Genomic DNA, 22,625 nt, shown 5'->3' on the forward strand with positions numbered 1-22,625 from the left:
GCTAGAAGGCTTCCATCCTCCCACTCCATTCTCTCAACATGCTCCTCACTCAAACCACTGGTACCTTCCTCCTTAGAGTATTCACACTGTCCTGCACACCCTCTCACATTTCTCACTATTCCCTTTCCAGGCCTCTTCCCCCTCTCCTGGCCAGCAATTAAGCACATAAAAGCATCCTACCTTTAGCTCCCTCCCAGCACCTGAAGTCCCTCCAGTGTCCCCTTCCTTACAATTAAACTCTTGAAGTCATCTTCTCTTACAGGTTCCACTGCCTTAATGCCAACCTTACATCTACTACCACTGCTCCTCAAAACTTGGTCTTGCCAAAGTCACCATGGCACACCATAAAAAATGGGGGAGGGGCACTGTGATCGTTTTCTTAACTGAAATTTTGCTGGCATCTTCAAAGCTTCACCCCTTGTGACCCTGGCTTTCTCCTGTTGCTTGTCCTGCCTCTCAGTCTTTTACAGGCCCTGCTTCCTCTCCCATCCTAGGAAGCGGCTCCTCAAGACCCAGCCTTAGCTTTCCTCCTTGGCACATAGACTCCCTCCTGGGGTGATCCCTTCAAGACCACTGGCCTCCTTCGCATCTAGATCTTCACCAGATCTCTGCTTTGGTGGATACGGGTCTAGGGTCCATCACTCAGGGCTAGAAAAGATGCCAAATGGAGGGACTTCTCTCGTGGTCCATAGGTTAAGAATCTGCCTTGCAAAGCAAGGAATACAGGTTCAGTCACTGCTCAGGGTACTAAGATCCCACATGCCTCAGAGCAACTAAGCCCATGTGCCATAACTAGAGAGTCCATGCGCCACAACAAAAGCATGACACAGCTACACAACTGAGACACAACTAAGACCTGACACAGCCAAATAAATATTTAAAAGATGCCAAGTGGAAAGCAAGGGCTGGATCCTGGGATCACCCTGAGGTCTCTTCAGCCTCATCTCATCTGATCCCAGTCAGCATCCACCAGAGTCCAGGTCAAGTCAGACTTGGTCCTGATGAATGATCCCAGAGAGTTCCATCCCAGATATATTGGGTGCCAAGAGGCAGAAGGATCAGCCTCCCCTCAGAGAACTAGATACCTCAGACCACTTTCCCTCAGCCATACCATTCCCCTAGTTCTAATGTCTGGAAGGGATACAGACTGGGGATGGACCTACCCTTTTTTGTTCTCCATTTTGCATTGACTTCTAGATTGGACATCACTAGAGATGTATCCTCTTTTCGGGACACATCTAGGCCCATGCCATCCCTGGAGGCTGGGCTCTGCTTCTTCATGGAATTGGATTCTGTTTATACAGGCTTGGCCCCACTTGCATACAGAGGGCAACACTGCTGGCTTTGGAGAAGCTGTGGAAGAGAACTTGGGCAGAAGGTGAGGCTGAATTGGTCCTAAGAATGAACAGTTAATTCTCAACCATGGATGGGGCAGAAATGGGGCTCACCCACTGCTGGGGACTGAGAGTGCTAAGGTGGGACTTCCTGATTGCACCCTCTGAGACCCTGGCCTTTGAGAGCCCACAGTTCTCTTCTCTTTACCAACACAAGGGGACCAGAAGCATTGACTAGAGGAGCAGGAGAGTTTGCATTTCCTGCTGGATATCTTGGCTATGCTTAAAGGCACAAAAGACCCCCAACCACCAGGGGTGAGGCCGTGAGGTGCTTAGGGGCACAAGGTTAGGCCTAGGGTGGAGTGTTTTTCTCTTTAGGGTTGCCCAGACCCCTCTGTATAGGCAGAGAAACGTAGAGTAGCCAGAGGATCCTGGGATTTTATGGGGAATGAGGAGGGCTATTAACCAGTGCCCAGATGAAGCATCCAGACACCCTCTGTGACTGCCCATAGGCTTCTAAAAGCACCTCTGCCCCTCACACTCCTGCACAGGCTCCCAAAGGTTTAGAGCGGTCCCTGCTGCTACCTCCTCCAGGAAGTCGTCTCTGGTTCCTACTTGTCCGGCCCCTAGACTTTGGGGGAAACGGGGTCTCGGGGGGTCAAGGGTCATTAGGGCGGGCCAGGTCCCGGAAGCGGAAGCGCTTTGACTTCCGGTGCGCAGCAGGCGGCCATGTTGGATCAACGAAGGCGGCGCAGAGGCGCGTCCTGGGTCCCCGCGGCGTCGCCGGTAGGTTGGGGCCGTGGGCCTAGCCACGCCGCGGAGGGGCCGTCCGCGAGGCGGCAGGGCGGTGGGCCGGATGGCCGGCTCTTTCGGGACCAGCGCCCTCCGCCGACCGGGATGAGACACCCCCCCCACCCCGTGCCCAGAGACCCCACCCTGGGGCTGTGAGACCCGGTCAGGCTCCCACTGCCTGCTAGTACATTTCGCTGCCTCCAAGGTCCCTCGCGCCAACTCTCGGCTTGGGCACCAGGAACGCGGACTCCCAGCCTGAGGGCCCTGATCTTCCCTACCCCGGTTCCACTTGGATAGGGCTGCTCTCGTCCCGCATTTGTCAGTTTCCTCTGCCGGTCCCAGGGATAGTTGAGAAGTCAGGGGTCGGGCTGCAGCTTCTGTTTTCCGGAGCCTTTTGGAAAGCCCAGAAGACCCCTCCCAAGGGCCCTGGCCAACCTGGGCGGAAGAGCCCCAATTTACCCCCAACATCCTTATTGTACAGTAGTTCACTGTTCTGGGAACTACAGCCCTTGGCGGGGCGGGGGTGGGATAATAAAAGAACCAAAGTCATGTGCAAGGACTGTACTTGGAGAATGGCCTCCGGAGAGGGGAAGTGCCTGAGACACCTGAGGATCCAAGAATATTTCCAAACAAAGAGCCCCAGGGCACTTCCTCCAGGGAGTTCTGAAAACTTCTGCTATCTATTAGGGAGGAGGAGGAAGCTGCACTGAGACACCTCCTGGCTCCAGGGACCTGCCTGATCCCAGCTGATCTTTTAATGCTCCTGAGCAGCTGCGGAGCTGCCTCTGGGACCCCTCAGTGCCGGATTGGGCTAGATTATTAGTCCTGATTGACGGCCTGCAGCTTCTTCAGAGAAGCCTGGGACAACTTGATTCTTGCCAGTAGCTCCAAATGGGCAGTATCGAATTTTGTATTTCTAAGCTTCAATTAGGACCACTCAGCTCTCTTGGGCCCACTAAGCATCTTACTTGGAGTCTGTGGCTCCCACTGTCAGACTTTGTGCTTTGGTCTGGCTGCCTGGCCCTAGGCTGCCTGATTGTCTAGTTGTTCAGTCAGTCAGTCAGTCGTGTCCAGCTCTTTGAGACTGCAGCACGCCAGGCTCCCCTGTTCTTCACCATCTTCAGAAGCTTGCTCAAACTCAAGTCCATTGATTGTCTAGAGATAATTTATTAGTACCTGCTACTCATCATCTTTTTCCTTTCTGTTGAAGGAGAGGCTGGCTCTTTCTCTGGGGTTGCTCTCCATGGCTCTAGTGCTAGGAATTGTACCTCTGATTGAGTTGGCTGGGAACTCAGAAAGCCAGAAATGGTCATGGATTTGGGGTATAAGTCTGGGCCCTTAGGCTGGCATTCAGGCAGCATTCAAAGCTTGTGCTGCACTGCTTTCACTGGTTTTTCCAGCTGACCCTCCCAGCCCTGACCACAGATTCCAGTCATACCAGGTTTGCCCTATTCTTTCTCACTTTGGAGCCATTGCATTGGCTGTTCCCCCTTTTGTACCATCTCCACGTGGTCCTTTCATGTTCTTCACTCACGTGCCACATGGGTATTCCTCTCGGGAATCCTCCTGTTGGCAAGCTGAGCTGTATGCCAGTGTGCATCCCAAGGACCTTAAGAGTATCTCTATCTTGTCTTCTGTACAGGGCTCCTGGCAGAGGTATTTACCTGTATTCCCAGTGTTGAGTCTAGTACTAGGATTTTGGCCAAACTCAGATCTTTCCAGGGACCCAGCAGTAGGTTGGATGGCTCTGATTATGGGCATGTATCCTGAAGAAACTGACCCATATGAGTTCACCATCTACCTCCCAGCACACACTCTACCTTGGTAGGTGGAGAAGCTTGAGGTTTTGCTCCATGGAGTGCTTGTCTCACTCTGAGCAGGCCCCTTTGTGTCCATGGTTGTTATTATGAATGCTGGCCCTGATTGACCTGTCTACTTGTCCTGGCCCCTATCGTGGTGCCCTTCTTGACTCTCTTACTCTTGTCTTGGAGGTGCCAGGTGCTGATTTGTGGATCCCCAGGCAGACCTGCAGTGCCTAATGCCATGAGCGTGGTGGTGCAGCATGTGGAGGAGAAAGCTGTGCACTCCTGGTCACGGATCTCCACGGCGGGGAAGAAGGCCCTGGAGGAAGCGCTGCTTGTCTTCAACCCCATGAGCCAGGATCTCAGTGCCACTGAGGCCCAGCTTGTGGCCTTCCTGCAGGGCCTGCGGGATGATGGCTTCCAGCCTACCATCCTGCGCAGCGGTGATGTCTATGGCTATAGTTCGTGCACAGCCAACCCCCCAAGCCAGACAAAACTTCAGGCTCGTGCCCCTACCCCAGCTGCCACATCACCTCCAGCCAGTGCTCCCCAAACTGCCATGCGGCTGCCTGCGGGCCGGGCCACGCTGCTCCCCATGCCACTGTCTGGCAGGCTGGCCAAAGCGTCCACCCCAGCCCTCGCCAAGCATGCTACCACCAACCTGCTGCTGAGCTCCCTGAAGCAATCAAGTGCCGGCCGTGCCCAGGGTGCGGCGGTGGGCTTTCCCACCCACCTCTACCCAGGTGTTTACCCTGCCATGCGACTCTCCGTTGTCCTTGAGGCCCTAGTTCCCCTCAAAACTCCTGTGGCCTGCTTGGGCGCCAAACCCAAGGCGCAATCACTGCAGCTGTCTCTTGCAGACTCCCCCCTAAAGGTGCGGAAAGGTCCAGGGAAGAGGCTGGGGAATGCCCAGCTCAAAGCTCCCAGAAAAGCCACAAGCAAGGGCCCTAAGTGTCTGGCTCGAAGAGGCCCCAGGTCTGGACCGCGACAAGGCTCTGGGCACCAGAGCAAGACCTGCAAAATCACTGGGTCTCTTGGTGGCCCACGAATGAAAGATGGCGGTGCTCTGGGCACCAAAGCAGCTCAGGCCAAAGCTGCCCGTGCCCAGGCCAAGGTGGCTCAAACACAGGCCACAGCCACCCAGGCCCGGGCCAAAGCCAAGGCTGTGCGGGCCAGGGCCAAGGCTAAGGCAGCTCGGATCAAGGCCAGAGCAGCGCGGGCCAGGGCCAAGGCCAAAGCAGTGCAGACCAGGGCCAAGGCCAAGGCCGTGCGGGCCAAGGCCATCCGAGCCAAGGCAAAGGTGGCTCGGACCCAGGCCAGGGGCAGGGGCAGGCCAAAAGGGTCTGCTCAGGGCAGGACTGCAAGGAGGAGCCGGAAAAGCTGCCCTGAGACTGTAGGGCAGAAGAGGAAAAGGGCCGAGGAAGCAAAGGACCTTCCTCCCCGGAAGAAAACACGGCTTGGGCCCCGACCCCCTAAGGTGCAGCTCAGACCTGGGACGGCAAGGCTGCTGAATTTCAGGGCCATCAAGGTGGACAGACTGGCTTCAGACGATGAGGTGCGGCAGCAGGCTCAGCGGGTCCTCCGTGTGAACCTTTCCCCCGTAATACGACTGCAGCCGTTGCCACCACACTCAGCACCCTGACTCCTTGACACAGTGACTTTTAGGGAAACCAAGCCCTGTTGTGTGTGTGGCCAGCAACACAGTGTGCAATGCACATGGATTCCACAAGCCCGAGGACTCCGGGTGCCTCTCCAGGACCCTAAGGGCCACTGACCTTGCAGAGACTGGAGGAGGTGGGGCGGACGGGCGGACGGGAGGGGTGGTCTCATGGCGCAGCGCACTGTGACTTTTTCTTCAAGTTGTATGTCTACTGTCCACCTATCACGTTTTATACCTTTCCACCTTCCAGTCTCCCTGCCTGCCCTTTGTGGTCTTTTTTTGCATATGTGACTGCTGGGAGGCCAGCTTGAGCAGATAGGAAAGGTAGCCCCAGGAACAAGGGTGCCAGAGAGGAGCCTGGTAGTCTGGGGAATGTCATGGGTGTGAGTGAAAGCGGGGCAGCCGAGCCACTCAAGTGGGACATCTCCCCTTGGGGTTGCCCTGGTGTTTTACCCAGATAGGTCCCTTGGAGGAGGACAGCAGGTGGCTCCATGGGGCAGCTTGCAGCCGCAGGTTTTTAAGCCAGCGAAGGGGCGGTGCAGACAGCTGGCCTCGTCTACTGTGGCTGAAACCTTGGGGCCTTGTCAGGGCTTGTCTGGGGCAGGGGCAAGGCCAGGCCCAAATTGGCTGAAGTACTTGTGCCTGTTCTCTGTTCTGCTCCCTCCAGGAAAGGGTCTAGCTTGAATTTCCCCAGTTGGTGGCAAGGGGCTGGGGGTTGAGTCAGAGGTCAGGGTGGCTTTGGGTTGTCGGGCCACAGAGTCTCCTCACTGACCAGGACACTCTTGGGTGGGTGGAGTGCTGCGATGCTGAGCCTGGAGAGTTTGCACACTGCCTCTGCATGCACTCTGCCTGGGTTCCACATGCTCTGTTTCCAGGTCCAGCCTCAGCACGTTTTCCAACAGGGGCTTGTGCATTTTAGACATTATCGGTTCTGTCTGCTTTGGAGAGGGGGCAGGGCCCTGGGCCCTGGACAAAACTAGCTCCCTGCCCATCTGCCAACCCTTCACTGGCTGCCCAGCCTGAAAGGCAGCGTCTGGGGCTGTTAGGGAGGGGGACACATTCCCCAGAGGCTCCTGGAGAACAGCCTTTCAGGGCTGGGGTGGAAGCTCATTTGAATGAGAATCAGGTCTTTTCTGCCCGTGCCGGTTAGTCTGAACCTCGGCCCCACTAGCGCCAGCTGCGTTGGATGCCTGAGAAGCTCTGTGTTTCTCGCCCTCCCTGCCTTCCATCTGCATCTGGTGGCCGCCATTAATATCCTGTCCCCAGCCACGGTCGGCCTCCCTTGGTTTCTCCGGCTCTGGGGACCTCCCTGCTCCCAGCTGCGCTGCGGCCCCACCCCGCATGCTCCCTGCCTCTGATAGCCTTGCGTTCAGCTACCATGTGAGTATGGGGACGGGACTGAGGGCCGCACTCAGATCCTCGGGAAGGCCCAGCTAGGGGCCCACTCTGCGTCCTCTTTCTCAGGCCTGATGCTGGCTCCCACCGCCCAGGAGCCCCAGCCAGGCTAGGCCCCCTTCTCTTAGCCCTGCTGCTGCTGCTACCCATGGGTGAGAGACGGTCTTTTTCTCTGAGAGCCTTTTGGAGGGGGAGGAGAAATCACCAGCCCTTCCTAGGGGATGGGGTGAGGTGGGGGAGGGTACCCCTAGGATCTCTACTCAGACCCTGCCCCCTCCTAGTCCCAGCTCCCAGAACAAGTGCCCAGGAGGTACCAGACATGATGCCTCTGCCTGGTTGCTCAGGTGGCAACTGCCACCCACCTACTGGCAATCTGGTTATTGGCCGTGGCCAGAGCCTTCGAACCTCATCCACCTGTGGCCTCCATGGCCCTGAACTCTACTGTGTTGTCACTAAACTACAGGTAGGGAGAAGGGTATGGCCTCTGGAGGTGGTATCTTTGGGTTTTCTTGGGCAAGTTCAGTTCCTGCGGGAATTCAGGTCATTGCTGTGAAGTTTTGGAGGAGGGTGGGGGGCCAACCATGTACTTTCTGCTGAGTAACTCCTCGGGCTCTTCTCCAGGACTCTCAGAATTGCTGCTTTTGTGACTCTCGGGATGGGAAAAGCCATGGCATTGAGAATGTGGTCTCCCGGAGTGACCCTGATGGCAAAAAGACCTGGTGGCAGGCAGAGAGTGGTGAGGGTCCTCGTGTGCCCCTGTGTGCAGGTCTGGGCTCGGGTCAAGGCCTTGCCACTGAGCAGCCATTGTGGTTACAGGTGTTGAGAATGTCAGCATCCAATTGGACCTAGAAGGTGCCTTTTACTTTACCCACCTCATCATGACTTTCAAGGTGACCCAGTGCCCCACCCTGAAGGCTTATTCTCTGCCTCCTAACCCTGACCTGATGGCCACCACTGATGGGTGCCCCTGGTGACCTAAGGACCCCCTCTTGTCCCCAGACATTCCGCCCAGCAGCTCTGCTCCTTGAGCGCTCAGTGGACCATGGGCACTCCTGGCATGTGTTCCGCTACTTTGCCCACAACTGCTCAGACCTCTTTCCTGGGATCCCTCCTGGCCCTGGCCGCAGAGTCAGTGACCTCGTCTGTGACCAGCGTTACTCAGACATCGAGCCTGCCACCGAGGGAGAGGTCAGGCCCAGAGGAAGGAGGGTGGGGCCCTGGCATGAAGCCAGAGGCTCAGGCTTGCTTCTTCCCAGGTAATTTTCCAAGTTCTGGACCCAGCCTTTCTGGCGGAGAACACAACCAACACGGAGATTCAGGGTAACTATCCCACTGTCAGTCCTGGATTCCTTGTGTGTCAGGAAAACCAGAAACCTGCCTGTGGGAGGAGAGATCCTGCCTAAGTTTGTGCACTAGTGGGGCAGAGCGGCAGGCAAACCAGCTCAGCACCCCAGCGATTGTTTCCCAGCCCTGCCGCGTGCTGGTCCTCTACTGGGGTCCCTGTTATGGCTCCCTGTCCATGTCCCGATACTGCTTCCCATACCCGTGCCCAGTGCACAGGGACCAGCATGCTAGCAGTTTATGTTTCTGCCCCATTACTGAAGTCCTTTGTGGGGAGGCCCTACTGTGGTCCCCATCACTCCTGGCCCTGCCAGACCAATCTTTATCCCCCACCTCTACTCGTATCACACTGTACCCCATAAACTGTTTTGTGAGCCACTGTCCCTGTTCCCCATCACAGCCCCTTCATGGTCCACTGTCTGCCCTCCCACCCTGCCTTCAGTTCGAACAGTTCAGTTCAGTTCAGTCGTGTCCGACTCTTTGGGACCCCATGAATCACAGCACGCCAGGCCTCCCTGTCCATCACCAACTCCCAGAGTTCACTCAGACTCACGTCCATCGAGTCAGTGATGCCATCCAGCCATCTCATCCTCGGTCGTCCCCTTCTCCTCCTGCCCCCAATCCCTCCCAGCATCAGAGTCTTTTCCAATGAGTCAACTCTTCACATGAGGTGGCCAAAGTACTGGAATTTCAGCTTTAGCATCATTCCTTCCAAAGAAATCCCAGGGCTGATCTTCAGAATGGATTGGTTAGATCTCCTTGGAGTCCAAGGGACTCTCAAGAGTCTTCTCCACCACCACCCTGCCTTAGTTTACTGCATTCCGGAAGCTGCCACCAGGTGGCGCCAGCGCGTCTCTGGGTGTGACCTCTTCCTTGTAAAATAAATCTTGTTAAAGGACAAGAGAAACATAACATAACCCAGCAGGGCAGCCCAGAACCAGGCCAGGAGAGGGCCAGAACAGGACGACAAACCCCAAAGTAGCTTTTTCTCTATGTTCTACGATCTCCACCCACCTTGACTTACTTAGATTATTACCACTACTAGGTGTGCATGTGCACACGCACACCTTTCACCCTTCTAAGGCCTAGAGGTGTGCTCCTCTGATCAGGAGAAAAGGGACCTCTGACAAAGAGATACAGGAGGCGGCCTTGGCTTGGTAACTGAGTTAAGCTGTGTAGAGAAAGGGGGCTGTGGACCCGTGGAGCCCCAGTGTGGGCCTGGCATCTTCTGGGCAGTGCTCAGTGGAGCAGATAGACAGGGTAACTGTCTTGGAGCTCACATAACAAATGAGATGGGCAGTCAATAAGTACACATACCTCACGTGGTTTGGCTAGGTGATGAGCTGATCTCTGAGTCTAGTGATGGGCTGGGGAGTGGGGTCCTTTACTGCACTGGGGAAGCAGTTTTCCTGTATCTAGCGATACTGGAAAGGGGTGTCCAGGGAGCAGTGAGGTGTGCCTGTCTCAGCCCCGGGGTGATAGCAGGTCTGACACAGTGCAGAGGTGGGATAATCACCACTGGGCTGTGGTCATCCTAAAATGGTATACTCAGGGGGTTAGGGTGGGAGAATCGCACATTGCAGGTGCTGGAGGAGGTGGCTTCAGTGATGTAGAGAGGGGAGAAATCCCCCCAATTCCTCCTCCATCTTGGGCATAGAGGGATCACAGCCCCTATGCACCTGAGGGCTCTCCATGTGTCTCCAGAACTCCTGCATGTGACCAACCTCCGTGTGAACTTCTCCAAACTGCACACACTGGGTGACAGGCCCCTGGGGGGCCTCAAGGGCCACCCCTTCTACTACTACGCTCTCTATGAGCTAGTGATTGGAGGCAGCTGCCTGTGCCACGGCCATGCCTCTGAGTGCAGGCCCGCACCCGGGTCCCCACCCAGCGTGGAAGGCATGGTGAGTGCTCCCGGAGGGGCACCAGTGGCTGGTGGGAGGGTGAGCCGGGGAACCAGGGCTGACTCCTCTTGCCCTCATCCCTGTCAGGTGCATGGCCATTGTGTCTGCCGCCACCACACTGCTGGTACCCACTGTGAACGCTGCCAGGGCCTGTACCAGGACCGCCCGTGGCAGGCAGCAGAGCCTGGGTACCCCCACGCCTGCCAGGGTAGGTGCCATGGCCTGCTCTGTCTGGCCACACCTGCCATGGGTCAGCCCACTCCATACCCACCTTCTTTGCCCGGCTCCAGAATGCGAGTGCCACGGGCACGCCCGCAGTTGTCACTTTGACATGGCCCTGTATCTTGCATCTGGCAACGTGAGTGGAGGTGTGTGCAATGCATGTCAACACAACACAGCCGGGCGCCACTGTGAGCTCTGCCAGCCCTTCTTCCACCGGGACCCCCTGGAGGACCCCCGCTCCCTTCACTCCTGCAAACGTGAGCCCTCCAATCCCCAATCCCAGTTGTGACCCTGATCCTTAAACTTCACATGACCTCTGACCTGACTGTCCCCACGTCTGACCCCTGATCCAGCCTGTGACTGCGACCCTGTGGGTGCCCTGGAAGGGGGTTTGTGTGATGCCTACACAGATGCCACCCGGGGCCTCCTCTCTGGGCAGTGTCGCTGCAAAGTTCACGTCTGGGGCCAGCGCTGCGACTCCTGCCGGCCAGGTCACTATGGCCTGAGCCTCACCCAGTCAGAAGGCTGCCAGCGTGAGTGACCCTCAGTGTGACCCCCATCCCCAGGTCCTCCTTGCTGTGTCCCCAGTTCCTGCCCTAATAGCCCCCCGGCCCCCGCAGCAGTCTCGTAGCACCCTGACAGCCATGTGCCCTAGCCTGCAGGTGCGACGCCCGGGGCCGGGTCCCCGGCACTCGTGCCTGTGATCCATCCAGCGGTGCCTGTCACTGCAAACGCTTTGTCTCTGGACGGGACTGCAGCCGCTGTCTGGTGAGGCTTGACCCCCACCCCTCCTTCTGATCTGACCTTGAATTGGGGTGCTGAGCTTCTAGAAGCTGACAAGTACCAGGCTGTAACAAGCGTGACTGCAGACTGAGCCTTGAAGGTGGGTCGGTGCCACGTCCTGACCTGGTCACCAGAGTCAGCGCTGCCTTGGCTAGCTGAGCCAGCATGGGGGAGCTTTGGGAACAGAAGAAGGAAAAGCAGTTATACGGAGTAGCAGAAGTATGGTGCGCTGAGTTTAAAGGTGTTTCACGGTAAAAGTGGTTGAAGGGGCACTCGGAGCATCCCCTCTTGTCTCTCCCTGAGCATTACAAGTCCTTTAACTTTTATTTTACTCCTGGTTGTGTCCTCATCCTCTTGCCTCTTACCTCCCCTCTGTGGAGCCGTGCAGGAGTCCACCAGGGGCCCCTCTAGCCTTCCCAGATGGACACAGAAGAGCATTCAAGCCCTGAGCTCCCCCCGCCGGCTTCTTCCTACAATTGGTCCCCGTATACTTTCAGCCCCGGGCTCCTGACGGTCCTCTCCTTGCCCACGTCTTCCTCTCCTTCCTCCACCCACCTTCCTCTCTTCCAGCCTGAGTTCTGGGGTCTGAGCGGTGACTCCCTAGGCTGTCGGCCCTGTGACTGTGACTTTGGGGGTGCCTACAGCAACAGGTACAGGGCAGGGCCTGGGCGTCTGGGTCCAGTGGGAAGAGTTGGGAGTTGACTGGGTCCCATCCCCATCCCCACCCTGGCCCAGGTGTTCCGCAGGGCAGGGCCTCTGCCTCTGCCGCCCCCACCTGCACGGCCGCCGCTGCCAGGAACTCCAGTCTGGGTACTTCTGCGCCACCCTCGACCAGGCCACTGCCGAAGCAGAGCATGGCCACAGCCTCCGGCCTGCTGACCCACGGCTGCCTGTGAGTGTCCAGAAGGGGCAGGAGGAAATCAAGGCTCACACCTTGGGGCTAAGGGCAGGGAGAGCATGTCCAGAGAGAGCTAGTTGGAAGAAGAGGCCGGACAGGGTTAGGAAAGTGAGGCAGGTCCAGGTAGGGGTGGAATCAGCATGGTTGGAAGTCTGGTGACTTGAACAGAGTCCATATTCCCACAACAGGTTTTCCCTGGTGGCCCAGTGGTTAGAACTTTGAGGTCTCACTGCTGAGGGTTGTGGGTTCAATCCCTACTCGGGGAAGTAAGATTCCACAAGTTGCAAGCTGTGGCCAAGAAAAATAAAATAAGATCCCCGGCCAGGACAGTATGGGAGGACACTGACATTTGACTTGCCCCCAGGGAGCCCCTTGGCCTGCTCCCCCCTACTGTCCACCAGCCCCAGGGACCTCCTCCGGTTGGCTCGGGCCCCGACTTTGGAGACAGCGTGACCCTCGCTGTGCCCTCCAACGTGCCAGGCAAGCCCAGTACAGCCACCAGCTGCCCAGGGTAAGGACTCCGAGGGGCAGGGTTGGGTCTTAGGTCACTAGGTCTTAGTAGGGAGGGGCCCAAGCCCTGGGGCTGTGGGTCACTGGGATCTTAGAGGAATGGGAACCTGAATCCTGAATGTTCTCGGTCCTGGAATGGTCTGGGCCTAGGAGTCTGTGTCTCACATTCAGACCCCAGGGAAGCCCCCGCCCCTGCATCGGGGAGCTGACTTTGTACTGGGGAGGGGCTCCGACTTCGTACGTGTGGTGGACGGAGCTGGCCTTTCTCTGCTGGCACCCACAGTGCCTCGTGCCCTGGACTATGACATCATCCTACGCTATGAGACCCAGGTCAGTGGCATGGTTGCCAGGCAGGTGGGTGGGTGGTGCCAGGTGGTGGGTTGGGGCAGCTCCTTGACTGCTGACTCCTGATCCTAGGTACCTGAAGTGTGGCAGGCATTAGTCCGGGTCCGTGCCCAGTCGCAGCCCCGCAGTACCCGCTGTGCCCATCCGCTGCCCTCAGAGCAGCTGTTCCAGGTGACCTTGACCCATGTGCACAGGTAGGCTGAACCCTGTGACCCCTAAACCAAGACCCTATTATGTAGCCAACATATTTGAAGCAATACCCAAACGAAGTGGGAAACATCCAACATGTTACATGTTTAGTTGATAAATCGTGTCCGACTCATTTGCGACGCCATAGACTGTAGCCCGCCAGGTTCCTCTGTCCATGGAATTTTCCAGGCAAGAATACTGGAGTGGTTTGCTATGCCCTCCTCCAGAAGATCTTCCCAGCCCAGGGGTCAAACCTGCGTCGCCTGCCAATGCAGGTTCTTTACGACTGAGCCACCATGTTCTATGACGTGTTAGCCACTGAAGCTAACACGTCATAGAACATTCAAAACAGGGGCCTAATGTAAAACAGGGCCGGGTTTAGTTCCACCTTGATCTTTCTTCACTGCTCGTATGATGAAACACCGGACCCCGTGTCTGCACAGTGGAAACAGAGCGTTCCTGGACTGCATGGTCATGACCTCCTCAGCCCACCCTTACTCCTCTCCCCGGTCCCTGCAGAGCCGTGGTTCTTTCCAGACCGTTCTGCTTTGAACCTGGAACACGCTACTCTGTGACCCTGCGGCTGTGGCGGACCAAGGAGGGACGGAGACCCGAGGGAGGCACGATCCTCCTGGATTCAGTGAGATCCTAGGGGCTCCCCACCGCATCTGGGGGAGACACAAATTATAGCAGGACAGTGTGGGTGCAGCAGGCCCAGGGACAGGGAGTCATGGAGGCCTAGAGTTGTACCAAGAGGACTGAGGTAGGTGGAGAGAGGGAGGGAGGAGGATCCAGGCGGGGGGAACGCCTGTGCCAAGGGTTGAAGGTGAGCCAGGCAGGCACCAGGCCGCACAGTACCTTGTGGGCCAGAGGAGGGGCTTGTCCTAGGGAAGTGGGAGCCCTGGAAGGGATTGGAGCAGGGAAGACATTGTTAGAGGGTGGCTGCTGCAGTGATTCGGAGCGAGGGTGCCATTGCCTAGATTGGTTTGGGGCCACTGATGTGTGTGTGAGTTTCAGTCATATTCAACTCTGCGACCCCATGGAATTCTCCAGGCAAGAATACTGGAGTGGGTAGCCGTTCCCTACTCCAGGGGCTCTTCCTGACCCAGGGATCGAACCCCAGTCTCCTGCATTGTAGGCAGATTCTTTGCTGTCTCAGCCACCAGGGAATCCCTGGGGCCATTGGAGAGGAAAGAGAAATAGACTCAACAGAGAAACAGGAAAGCGGCAGGAAGGGGCTGTGAAGGCCAACGTGTGTACAAACGGAAGTTCCAGCGCAGGTGTGAGTGAGTGGCATGGGGCTTACTGCCCCCTGCCCTCCATCCTCTACCCTCCTACTAGGTCGTGCTCCTGCCGCGGGTTGGAGAGTTGCCCGGACTGAGGTCCGTGGACCCTGGGGCCCCGGGCCGCTTGCAGGAGCTCCACGAGGTGGGCTGCCTGGAGGCAGCGAGGGTGAGCCCACCCCAAAGCATGCCTGAGGCCTGCGCCCGCCTCTCCTGCAGCATCTCAGCCCTGCTCCATGGAGGTGGCCTCGGTGAGCGTGTGGCCATGGCTGGAGGGGGACTGGAGGATGGGGCTTGCAGTGGGCCCTGCAGGGTTCATCTGATCTTGCCATCTCTCCTGGCAGCGTGTGAGTGCCACCTACAGGGTTCACTGAGCACCGAGTGTGCCCCACTGGGGGGGCAGTGCCCCTGCCGCCCTAACATCATGGGTCGTACCTGTGACCGCTGCCTGCCCGGGACGTTTGGCCTCGGGCCCACCGGGTGCCGTGGTGAGCCTTCAGGGCCCGTGGGTGTGGGGTCTGGGACCAGCATGTCATCTCTCTACGTGGCTTGATCGCCTTGTCACTTCCCAGACTGCCGCTGCCACCCTGAGGGGGCTGCCAGTGCCGTCTGTAACCCTACGAGCGGGCAGTGCACGTGTCGGGCAGGCCGCGCTGGTCGCCGCTGTGACCGCTGCCTCTCTGGTCGGTGGGGCTTCCCACACTGCCAGCCCTGTGCCTGCAATGGACACGCCGAGTCGTGCCACCCACTCACAGGCGTCTGCCAGGACTGCCGTGGAGCCACCACGGGCCGGCACTGTGAGAGGTGAGGCTGCACTGAAAGGGTTGGGGAGGGGTCAGGATGAGGGGCTAGGCCCTGCTCCATGTGCCACTGCCCCCAGGTGCTTGGACGGCTACTATGGAGACCCCACCCTGGGCTCAGGCCAGCGGTGCCAGCCCTGCCCCTGTCCTGGGCACCCTGGCTCAGGCCTCTATCATGGGACCTCCTGCCATATGGACAGCACCAGTGGACGTGTCCTGTGCCTCTGTGCCCCCGGCTATGCAGGTGAGGCACGGTTGGCAATGACCAACCCACAGCCCCGCTCACTTGTTCACAGTCCTGTTAGGTCCACAGAGCAAATCTCTGCCAGTGCCGCCTGTGTGTTTGAGCTACAGGCTGGGCTCCTCTTTTCAAGGAGTTCCCATTCTTCTTTTCTGGCTGTGCTGGGTCTTTGTCGTGATGCACAAGCTCAGTAGATGCAGTGAAGGCTTTTCTAGTTGTGGCGCATGAGCTTAATTGCCTTGGGACATATAGAATCTTAGTTCCCAGATCAGGGATTGAACCCACGTCCCCTGCATTGGAAGGTGAATCCTTTACCATTGGACCACCTGGGAAGTCCCGGGAGTTCCCATTCTTAATGAATTAGAGGCGTGAAACTTGTAGGCCAAGAAGAGGGCCACAAGATTGGCATCTACCCCGGGTCACACTGTGGGTCACAGCCCAGGTTGTGGCAGAGAGAGAGTCATGGTTTAGGGGACAGTGTGAACGTCTGGAAGAATTATCCCGGGAGTTAGACTGTGTCGAGGGCCTGGCCTGGCCCAGGAAGGCCACGGGAGCCCAAGGTGAGGCCAAGGTCGATGGGCCACAGGTGAGGGTGGGGGCAAGGCTGGGCCAGGAGGAAGGGAATAGGTGCCTTTGCTTGTGTATATCTGGGGGCCCAGGAGGCTGACGGACCCCACCTCAGCCAGTGGAGCCCCGAGCCACCCCTTTGTCGTTCCCACCCCCTACAGATGTCTATCCTATCCTCTGCCCTCCTGGCTGGATGGCAGACTTTTTGGCTGGTTAAGTGGGACTCAGAGGCCCTGAAGGTATAGGAAGATGCCTAAAATACCCACCTCTCACTTCGATCCACTCCAGGTCCCCGCTGTGACCGCTGCTCCCCCGGCTACTTTGGGCACCCCTGGCCTGGAGATGACCCCAGAAGGAGTCCCTGCCGGCCCTGCCAGTGCAACAACAATATTGATCCCCGTGACCCAGCTGCCTGCGACCCCCACAGTGGACATTGCCAGCGCTGTCTGCACCACAGCCATGGTGCTGGCTGTGCCCACTGCCGGCCTGGCTTCCATGGCAGTGCCCTGCGCCCAGGGGGCTGCCGGCGTGAGTGTGTGGGTGGGGTGGGTGAGGGCGTCCCAAGGTGGAGGAGGGGTGGATTCGCGTTCCTCAGCCCCTGTCAAGCCCTTCCTGTCCCCAGGCTGCAGCTGTGACCCCCGGGGCACCAGCCCTGTGAGGTGCCCACCTGAGGCTGAAGCCTGCTTCTGTGACCCTGTCAGTGGGCAGTGCCCTTGCCGCCCCCACACACTGGGGCGGGACTGTAGCCGCTGTGCCCCTCTCTTCTGGAACCTCAGGGGGCCCCGGGGCTGTGAGCCCTGCAGCTGCCACGCCCGACACAGTTTGCAGCCGGGGTGTCACCCAGTGAGTCAGCCCGTGTTGCGAGTAGCACGTAGCCATGGCTGGGTGTGAGTGCGTATCTGTGCCTGTGAAACGGTGTGACTTAGGGCCAGTGCGAGTGTTAATGTGACCACCAGCAGAGGTGTGCAGGGCTGTGAACAGCTGTGTATCTGTGCTCTCATGCGACATGAGCTGTGAGCAAACCTGAGACCACACGGGTCCAACCCCATTCATTTGGTGCCTGAAGGAGACGAGGTCTGAAGTGTGCTCTTGGGTCCCTGGTGCGGACAGGGTGGGAGTCAGGGAGTCAGAGGGCATGGAAACAGCGGGGCACTTGACTCAGGACACATAGGGGCCTGTCAGGAGATGAGAACCCAGAGGGCCCGTCGGGGGACGGTGGGAAAGTGGGGGTCGGCCTGGGGCGCAGACCAGAGGCAGAAGGAGAGGAGGAGCCTGCTGCCAAGCACAAGTGTGGGTACTGCCAGGCTGGGACAGGGCTGAGGGGCGGCACCAGTGTGCTGCTCTGGGCCCTCTTGCCCTTCTCCCTCCCTTGTTGTTTCACTGCCTGGCCACACTTTTTTCCCTCAGGTCACAGGTCAGTGCCCCTGCCGGGCAGGATTTGGGGGCCGCACGTGCTCCCGGTGTCGGGATGGGTACTGGGGTGACCCGGAGCGGGAGTGCAGAGGTGAGCGGGGCGCGCTGGTTCACATGCCCTACCACCACCAGGGGTGAGGCTGTCCTGGCAGGGCCCTTGGGGTGGGGTGGCGTGAGCAGGGGAACCTTGGGCTTGACCTGAGGGAATGCACAGCGTGTTCATGGCTGTTTCCTCCAAAACTTAAAGTGATAGTCCTGAAAACAGCTACAGGGAAAGAGTGTAGGCAAGGCCATGTCAGGTGGGTCTGTGGATGCTGGGTGGTTCTCTCCTGACCCCACCTGCCAGTCTTGACCCGAGCTGACCCCAGCCTGGGCTGCAGAGCCCCTGGAGCCCCAGGCTGTCTTCCTGCCCAAAGGCGGCCACTCGGGATGGCCTCTCTGGCCTTGGTAGATGCCAATACCCCTGGCTGTCCGAGCAGTGGCTTAGGAGAGACCACCACGCTCACACAGGGCGATTTTCCTCTTCCAGGCTTGGTAGGAGTGGGGCTGGGGTGAGCGCCACCTGCTCCCTGCTCTGACCCTGTCTCTCGGCACAGCCTGTGCCTGTGACCCCCAGGGCTCCATCTCGCCCAGCTGTGACCCACACACAGGCACCTGCCGCTGCCGAGAGGGCATCTCAGGGCCGAGGTGCCAAGCGTGTGCCCGTGGCTCCATAGGCGGCTTCCCACACTGCACGTCCTGCCCTCCCTGCTTCGCCTCCTGGGACCAACGCCTGGCTCCCCTCCAGCTGCATCTGGACACCGTGGCCCATGAGGTGGCCGCCCTGTGCCAGGGCATGCCTGGCTGGGGTGCTGGGCACCGGGGAGGACAGCTACAGGCCCTGGAGGGTAAACTCCAGCAGGCCCAAACACTCCTGGAATCGCCTTCCCCCACTGGATGGCCCCTGCGACAACTTACAGAGTGGATCACCGGACTCAGGCAAGGGGTCTGGGGTCATTAGGGAGGAGGGCTCCAGCTGGCCTCCCAGGGTCAGGGACTCAGACGGTCTCTGCCTGGCTATCTGAGTCCTGGGTTCGGGAGTGAGGTGAGTCCTCTGGAGTGAGGAGACAGGGGGAAAAGGGCATCTCTGGCCAGGCTGATAGTCCATCTTCCCGCAGGACAGAAAGCACCACATTGGCCCGGACACTGTGGGTCACAGCCGAGGTTGTGGCAGAGAGAGAGTCATGGGTTAGGGGACAGTGTGAACATCTGGAAGAATTATCCCGGGAGTTAGACTGTGTCAAGGGCCTGGCCTGGCCCAGGAAGGCCACGGGAGCCCAAGGTGAGGCCAAGGTCGATGGGCCACAGGTGAGGGTGGGGGCAAGGCTGGGCCAGGAGGAAGGGAGTAGGTGCCTTTGCTTGTGTATCTGGGGGCCAGGAGGCTGACGGACCCCACCTCAGCCAGTGGAGCCCCGAGCCACCCCTTTGTCGTTCCCACCCCCTACAGATGCCAAGGCCCAGGTCTCCTCAGCTGCCCTGCTTTCTCAAGAGGCCCTGCGTACAGTCCAGGTCGTGGCCACACTTGGAGGACCAGACAGCCTCCTGGGACAGGCCCAGGAAGCCCGGCAGTGGACAGAGCAGCTACTGTGGGCAACGGGCCGGCCCAGAGGGCCAGCTGTGTTGCGGCTGATATTGAAGGGGCTGGTCAACAGGGTCCAGAGGTTGAGCCCTCGGCTTCTGGGACTGGTAGACAAAGCTGGAGTGGTGGGTGGAAATATGGGTCACTGGGGGATGTTTTGCCAAGGAGAGGACTCTCCTGGGACTAAACTGAATGTAGGGCCATTCAAGATCCAGGACACAAATTCCTCACTGGGACCCCGATCTTGTTGGCAGGGATGCAGGGGTCGGGGACCTGGGCTGGCCCGTGTTCCTGTGCCCTCGGGTGTTCCCTCTTACCCTGGGACCCTGCTTACCTCCCAGTGGGCTCTCATTGCCTCCCGTAACTCCTCCCGTAGCCTGGACATAGCAGCCATCACCTTGGAGCAGTGCCAGCATCTGGTACAGAGCCGTGGGGTCTGTGGAAGGGGGCCTGGGGGAGTCACAGGGTATGAAGGCTTGGCCATGGGCTCACAAGAGAAACATTCCACATATGGCCCACCCCTACCAGCTACGGCAGACCCAGGCCACGGCAAGCTCCACAGGAACCCAGGCCTGGGAGGCGTGGCGGCGTGCAAGGGGGCCCTGGGGCATGGCCACCGTATCTCGTGTGCGGGCAACTGTGCAGGCCATCCAGCGTTTCCTCTTGGGTACATGTCTGCTTGTTATGTGTCTGTTCACTGCTGAGGGCAGGAGCAGGTGGGTCTCCAGGACCCTGCTAGGGTACTCCTAGAATGAGGGAGACTTGTCAGGGCTGACCAGGGGTCCAGGGGGAGCATTAGTGTGCTAGCGAATGTTGAACAGGCTAGACCTAGAGGTCAGGAGGACTTGATTTGTAACGTTTGTCAATTTCCACGGTATGAGTAATTCCCATCATGACTGATATCCGCCTACCTATTATTTAACAACTGGAGGAGGAAATGGCAACCCACTCCAGTATTCTTGCCTGGGGAATCCCATGGACAGAGGAGCCTGGTGGGCTCCAGTCCATGGGGTCACAAAGAATTGGACATGACTGAGCATGCACACAGCCTCTAGTCATATCAGAGGCAGTGAGAGGTTAGGGTCAAGGCTCGTTAAGTCAAGGATCAGAGTTCACATCCAGGATCCCTACCTCCATCCCCACAGCTGAAGGTGCGGATGCTGTGAGCATAGAGCTGGTGGCATGGCGTGGGCTGGTGGTGCCCGTTCCCCAAGATGGGGCAGTGGGCCTTGCCTTCCGGCTGGATCAGATCCAGGGTGCCCTCCCTGCACCAGATGCCGTGGGTCAGGAGCTGCCCAAAGCTGAAGGTGTCTTCCATCAGGCACAGCAGACCAGGTGAAGGGCCAGGAGGCTGGTTGTAGAGGTCAGAGGGTGGGGAGGAAGGGAATGCCGGACTGATTGCCTACATCCTTCAGGGCGGGTACAGCCAGGGCTCTGCACCAAGCGTTGGATTTGGAGGGAGTGCTGGCTGAGGCGGGAACTCATGCAAGGGCTGCAGAGCAAGGGCTGCAGGTGGTGAAACAGAGACTTCGGGGTCTGGAGGCCAGTGTACAGGAGGTGATCCGCGCTCTGCCCCCCATTCCCTTCAGCTCCCTCACACCTCTTGTTCAGAGGCTGCTATCTCTATTCTTCCCCTGAGATCCTTGACCTATTCTGATAACACAAGGCTAAATACCCTGCCCTGTTGTGACCTCTTTGTGATCCCGATCTCCGCCCCAGGTGGCCAGCCACCTGGCCCAGGTTGCACTGGCAGGGGATGTGATGCCAGTGCTGGGACATCTGTCGGGTAGACCTGCAGCTCTCAGGACCTGTTTGGCCCTGACTCAGCGGCAGGCCCAGGAGGCAGAAGAGAAAGCCACGCATGCCCTGGGCGTGGCCGGGAGTCTGGGCCAGGTAAGATGGGAAAAGTGGACTTGAGGTCTCAGGGACCCCTGTGCAGTAGCACGAATCGGAGTTTAGGTGGGACTGGGCTACATTGGGCTGAGGCAGGGTCTCAGTTCTAAAGCCCCCCTTCCCCCCAGGAACTTCAGGGGCCAGTGTGTTTGGGATTGTAGGGTCCAGAGGGGTGGGCTTTCAGAGCCAGCCCTGCCTTAGGAGCTGCAGGTGGCCCAGCTGGGTGTGATGGAGTTGCAGAAGGGCTCGGAGAGCCTTGTGGCCACGGTGCAAGATGCAGGAGAGCGGGCACACCGGGCGCGAGCTGAGGCCCGAGAGCTGCTAACGCTGGTACAGAACAGCTGGAGAAGACTGGAGGGTATGTGGCTGGGCCATGGTGGGTGGGTATGGGGGGTGGTCAGGGTCAGAGTTAGAGGGATGGTGTAGGAGGGTCAGGGCTGGATCCAGGTTGGCTCCATATTCATATGGGGATCAGGCTGGGGTCAAAGTCCAGAACAGAGGGGTCAAATGTTGATTAGTGTTAGAGCTTATTTAGGGCTGGGATCAGAGTCAGGGTCTTGATGGAGATGAGGACCAGGGTCAGAGATTAGGGCCAGAGGTCAGAGCCTGGCTCAGATGACCTTAATCCCCAGGGTTGGAACGCCGCCTGGCTCAGAACGAGGAGGCACTGGGCAAGAAAGTGGCCACCCTGTGGGCCCTCAAGCAGCGGGCAGCAGAGCTACTGGGCCACATGCAGCTGTGGGCCAGGGCATATGCCACCTGCTGACTTCGGTCTGACTCCGAGTGACCCCACAGTGATCCAGGAATCCCCTGACCTTGAGAGCCCAGAGACACCAGAGTGCCTGCTGACCCGGAGTGATCCATGTGACAGCATGTTGTTTAGTGGTCCTCTGACCTTGACAAATAGGAAGGGTCACGGACAACTCCCTGCGGCCATCTAGTGCCCCCCGAGATCCTGATAGAGCCTTATCTCTGAGTGATCCATCATTCTGAGTGCCCTCTAGTATCCCTGAGCCCCTTAGATTGACCACGTGGCCCCCCTGGTGTCTGGTGACCCCACTCCAGATAACTGGTGAACCTTGGTGTTTCCCCTAAAGAACCCCAGCTTTTTTCCCTGGGCCTGCCACTCCAGGGTACTCTCCACCTGGCTCAGGACAGTAGGCGCGGATGTAGCAAGCTCAAAGTCGTCCGGACAGGGCCCTCAGACCCCAGAGTCTGGTCCCTGCCGAGGTCCCAGGGGCCTGGGTGGGGCACGCGCTCCGGCAGCCCGCATTCCAAGCCCGGATCCGGGCGCTCCTGGCGGGCCGAAATGTCTGGAGTGGATGAATAGCCAGATCTGGATTCACTCGCTACCGCTCTGGTCTGTTGTCAGTGCCCAGCTCCCTTTTTCATACCAGGAAACAGTTCCTCTTATGCCTACTTGTTGTAGTGACTGGGGGAGGCAGAGACCCTGAACAGGGGATGGTCTTTCTCCACCTCTCCCAAACCCTCATGTTGTCCTGTCCTTCCGGTCAGGCTGTCCTAAAGCTTCTCACAGTCCCTGAAGAGGGGAGTGTGGCACCCCGAGTGTGCCTTTCCACCGCCCCACTGATGCTGGAGCCCTGGGACTGAAAAGCCTAATTGATGGAAACACCC

At 58.5% G+C, this 22,625-nt stretch overlaps 3 protein-coding genes across 4 annotated transcripts; all 3 read left to right on the forward strand.

The window, feature by feature from the left end:
- On the forward strand, window positions 2,016–5,841 carry CCDC71 (coiled-coil domain containing 71). 2 transcript variants are annotated; one of them, XM_018066639.1, is made up of 2 exons: window positions 2,016–2,120; window positions 4,118–5,841. In XM_018066639.1, exon 2 carries the CDS (start codon window positions 4,170–4,172, stop codon window positions 5,568–5,570), a length of 1,401 nt encoding a protein of 466 aa, XP_017922128.1. In that variant the 5' UTR covers window positions 2,016–2,120; window positions 4,118–4,169; the 3' UTR covers window positions 5,571–5,841. The 2 variants fall into 2 exon arrangements, with proteins under 2 accessions (XP_017922128.1, XP_017922127.1); XM_018066638.1 differs by having other exon boundaries at window positions 2,034–2,120; window positions 4,125–5,841.
- LOC102179246 (laminin subunit beta-2) lies at window positions 6,576–18,794 on the forward strand. The gene is made up of 24 exons (XM_013973500.2): window positions 6,576–6,968; window positions 7,053–7,135; window positions 7,265–7,446; window positions 7,605–7,719; window positions 7,800–7,873; window positions 7,983–8,171; window positions 8,240–8,303; window positions 10,029–10,228; window positions 10,316–10,436; window positions 10,519–10,707; window positions 10,804–10,983; window positions 11,106–11,218; window positions 11,804–11,883; window positions 11,969–12,125; window positions 12,496–12,642; window positions 12,813–12,971; window positions 13,059–13,180; window positions 13,695–13,815; window positions 14,517–14,709; window positions 14,803–14,946; window positions 15,031–15,262; window positions 15,339–15,502; window positions 16,355–17,570; window positions 18,076–18,794. Coding segments are annotated over exons 1-23 (3,378 nt in total). The 5' UTR covers window positions 6,576–6,966; the 3' UTR covers window positions 16,702–17,570; window positions 18,076–18,794.
- LOC106503428 (laminin subunit beta-2) lies at window positions 16,021–22,368 on the forward strand. Its single transcript, XM_018066649.1, has 7 exons — window positions 16,021–16,059; window positions 18,966–19,764; window positions 20,243–20,432; window positions 20,513–20,654; window positions 20,817–20,990; window positions 21,192–21,348; window positions 21,623–22,368. The coding sequence occupies exons 2-7, from the start codon at window positions 19,566–19,568 to the stop codon at window positions 21,754–21,756; spliced, it is 996 nt and encodes a 331-aa protein (XP_017922138.1). The 5' UTR covers window positions 16,021–16,059; window positions 18,966–19,565; the 3' UTR covers window positions 21,757–22,368.

Source organism: Capra hircus, chromosome 22, assembly GCF_001704415.2.
Source record: "Capra hircus breed San Clemente chromosome 22, ASM170441v1, whole genome shotgun sequence".
In the NCBI taxonomy this organism is placed as follows: Eukaryota; Metazoa; Chordata; class Mammalia; order Artiodactyla; family Bovidae; genus Capra; species Capra hircus.

Excerpts from the sequence above, each read along its gene's own strand:
- CCDC71 (XM_018066638.1), top strand. The coding sequence starts at position 2,064 with ATGTTGGATCAACGAAGGCGGCGCAGAGGCGCGTCCTGGGTCCCCGCG. Across the intron at positions 2,121-4,124 it reads GGGTCCCCGCGGCGTCGCCG|GTGCTGATTTGTGGATCCCC; the intron begins GTAGGTTGGGGC and ends TGGAGGTGCCAG.
- LOC102179246 (XM_013973500.2), top strand. Across the intron at positions 8,304-10,028 it reads AACCAACACGGAGATTCAGG|AACTCCTGCATGTGACCAAC; the intron begins GTAACTATCCCA and ends ATGTGTCTCCAG. Across the intron at positions 11,219-11,803 it reads GGGACTGCAGCCGCTGTCTG|CCTGAGTTCTGGGGTCTGAG; the intron begins GTGAGGCTTGAC and ends CCTCTCTTCCAG.
- LOC106503428 (XM_018066649.1), top strand. The coding sequence starts at position 19,566 with ATGAAGGCTTGGCCATGGGCTCACAAGAGAAACATTCCACATATGGCC. Across the intron at positions 20,655-20,816 it reads TGGAGGCCAGTGTACAGGAG|GTGGCCAGCCACCTGGCCCA; the intron begins GTGATCCGCGCT and ends TCTCCGCCCCAG. Across the intron at positions 20,991-21,191 it reads TGGCCGGGAGTCTGGGCCAG|GAGCTGCAGGTGGCCCAGCT; the intron begins GTAAGATGGGAA and ends GCCCTGCCTTAG.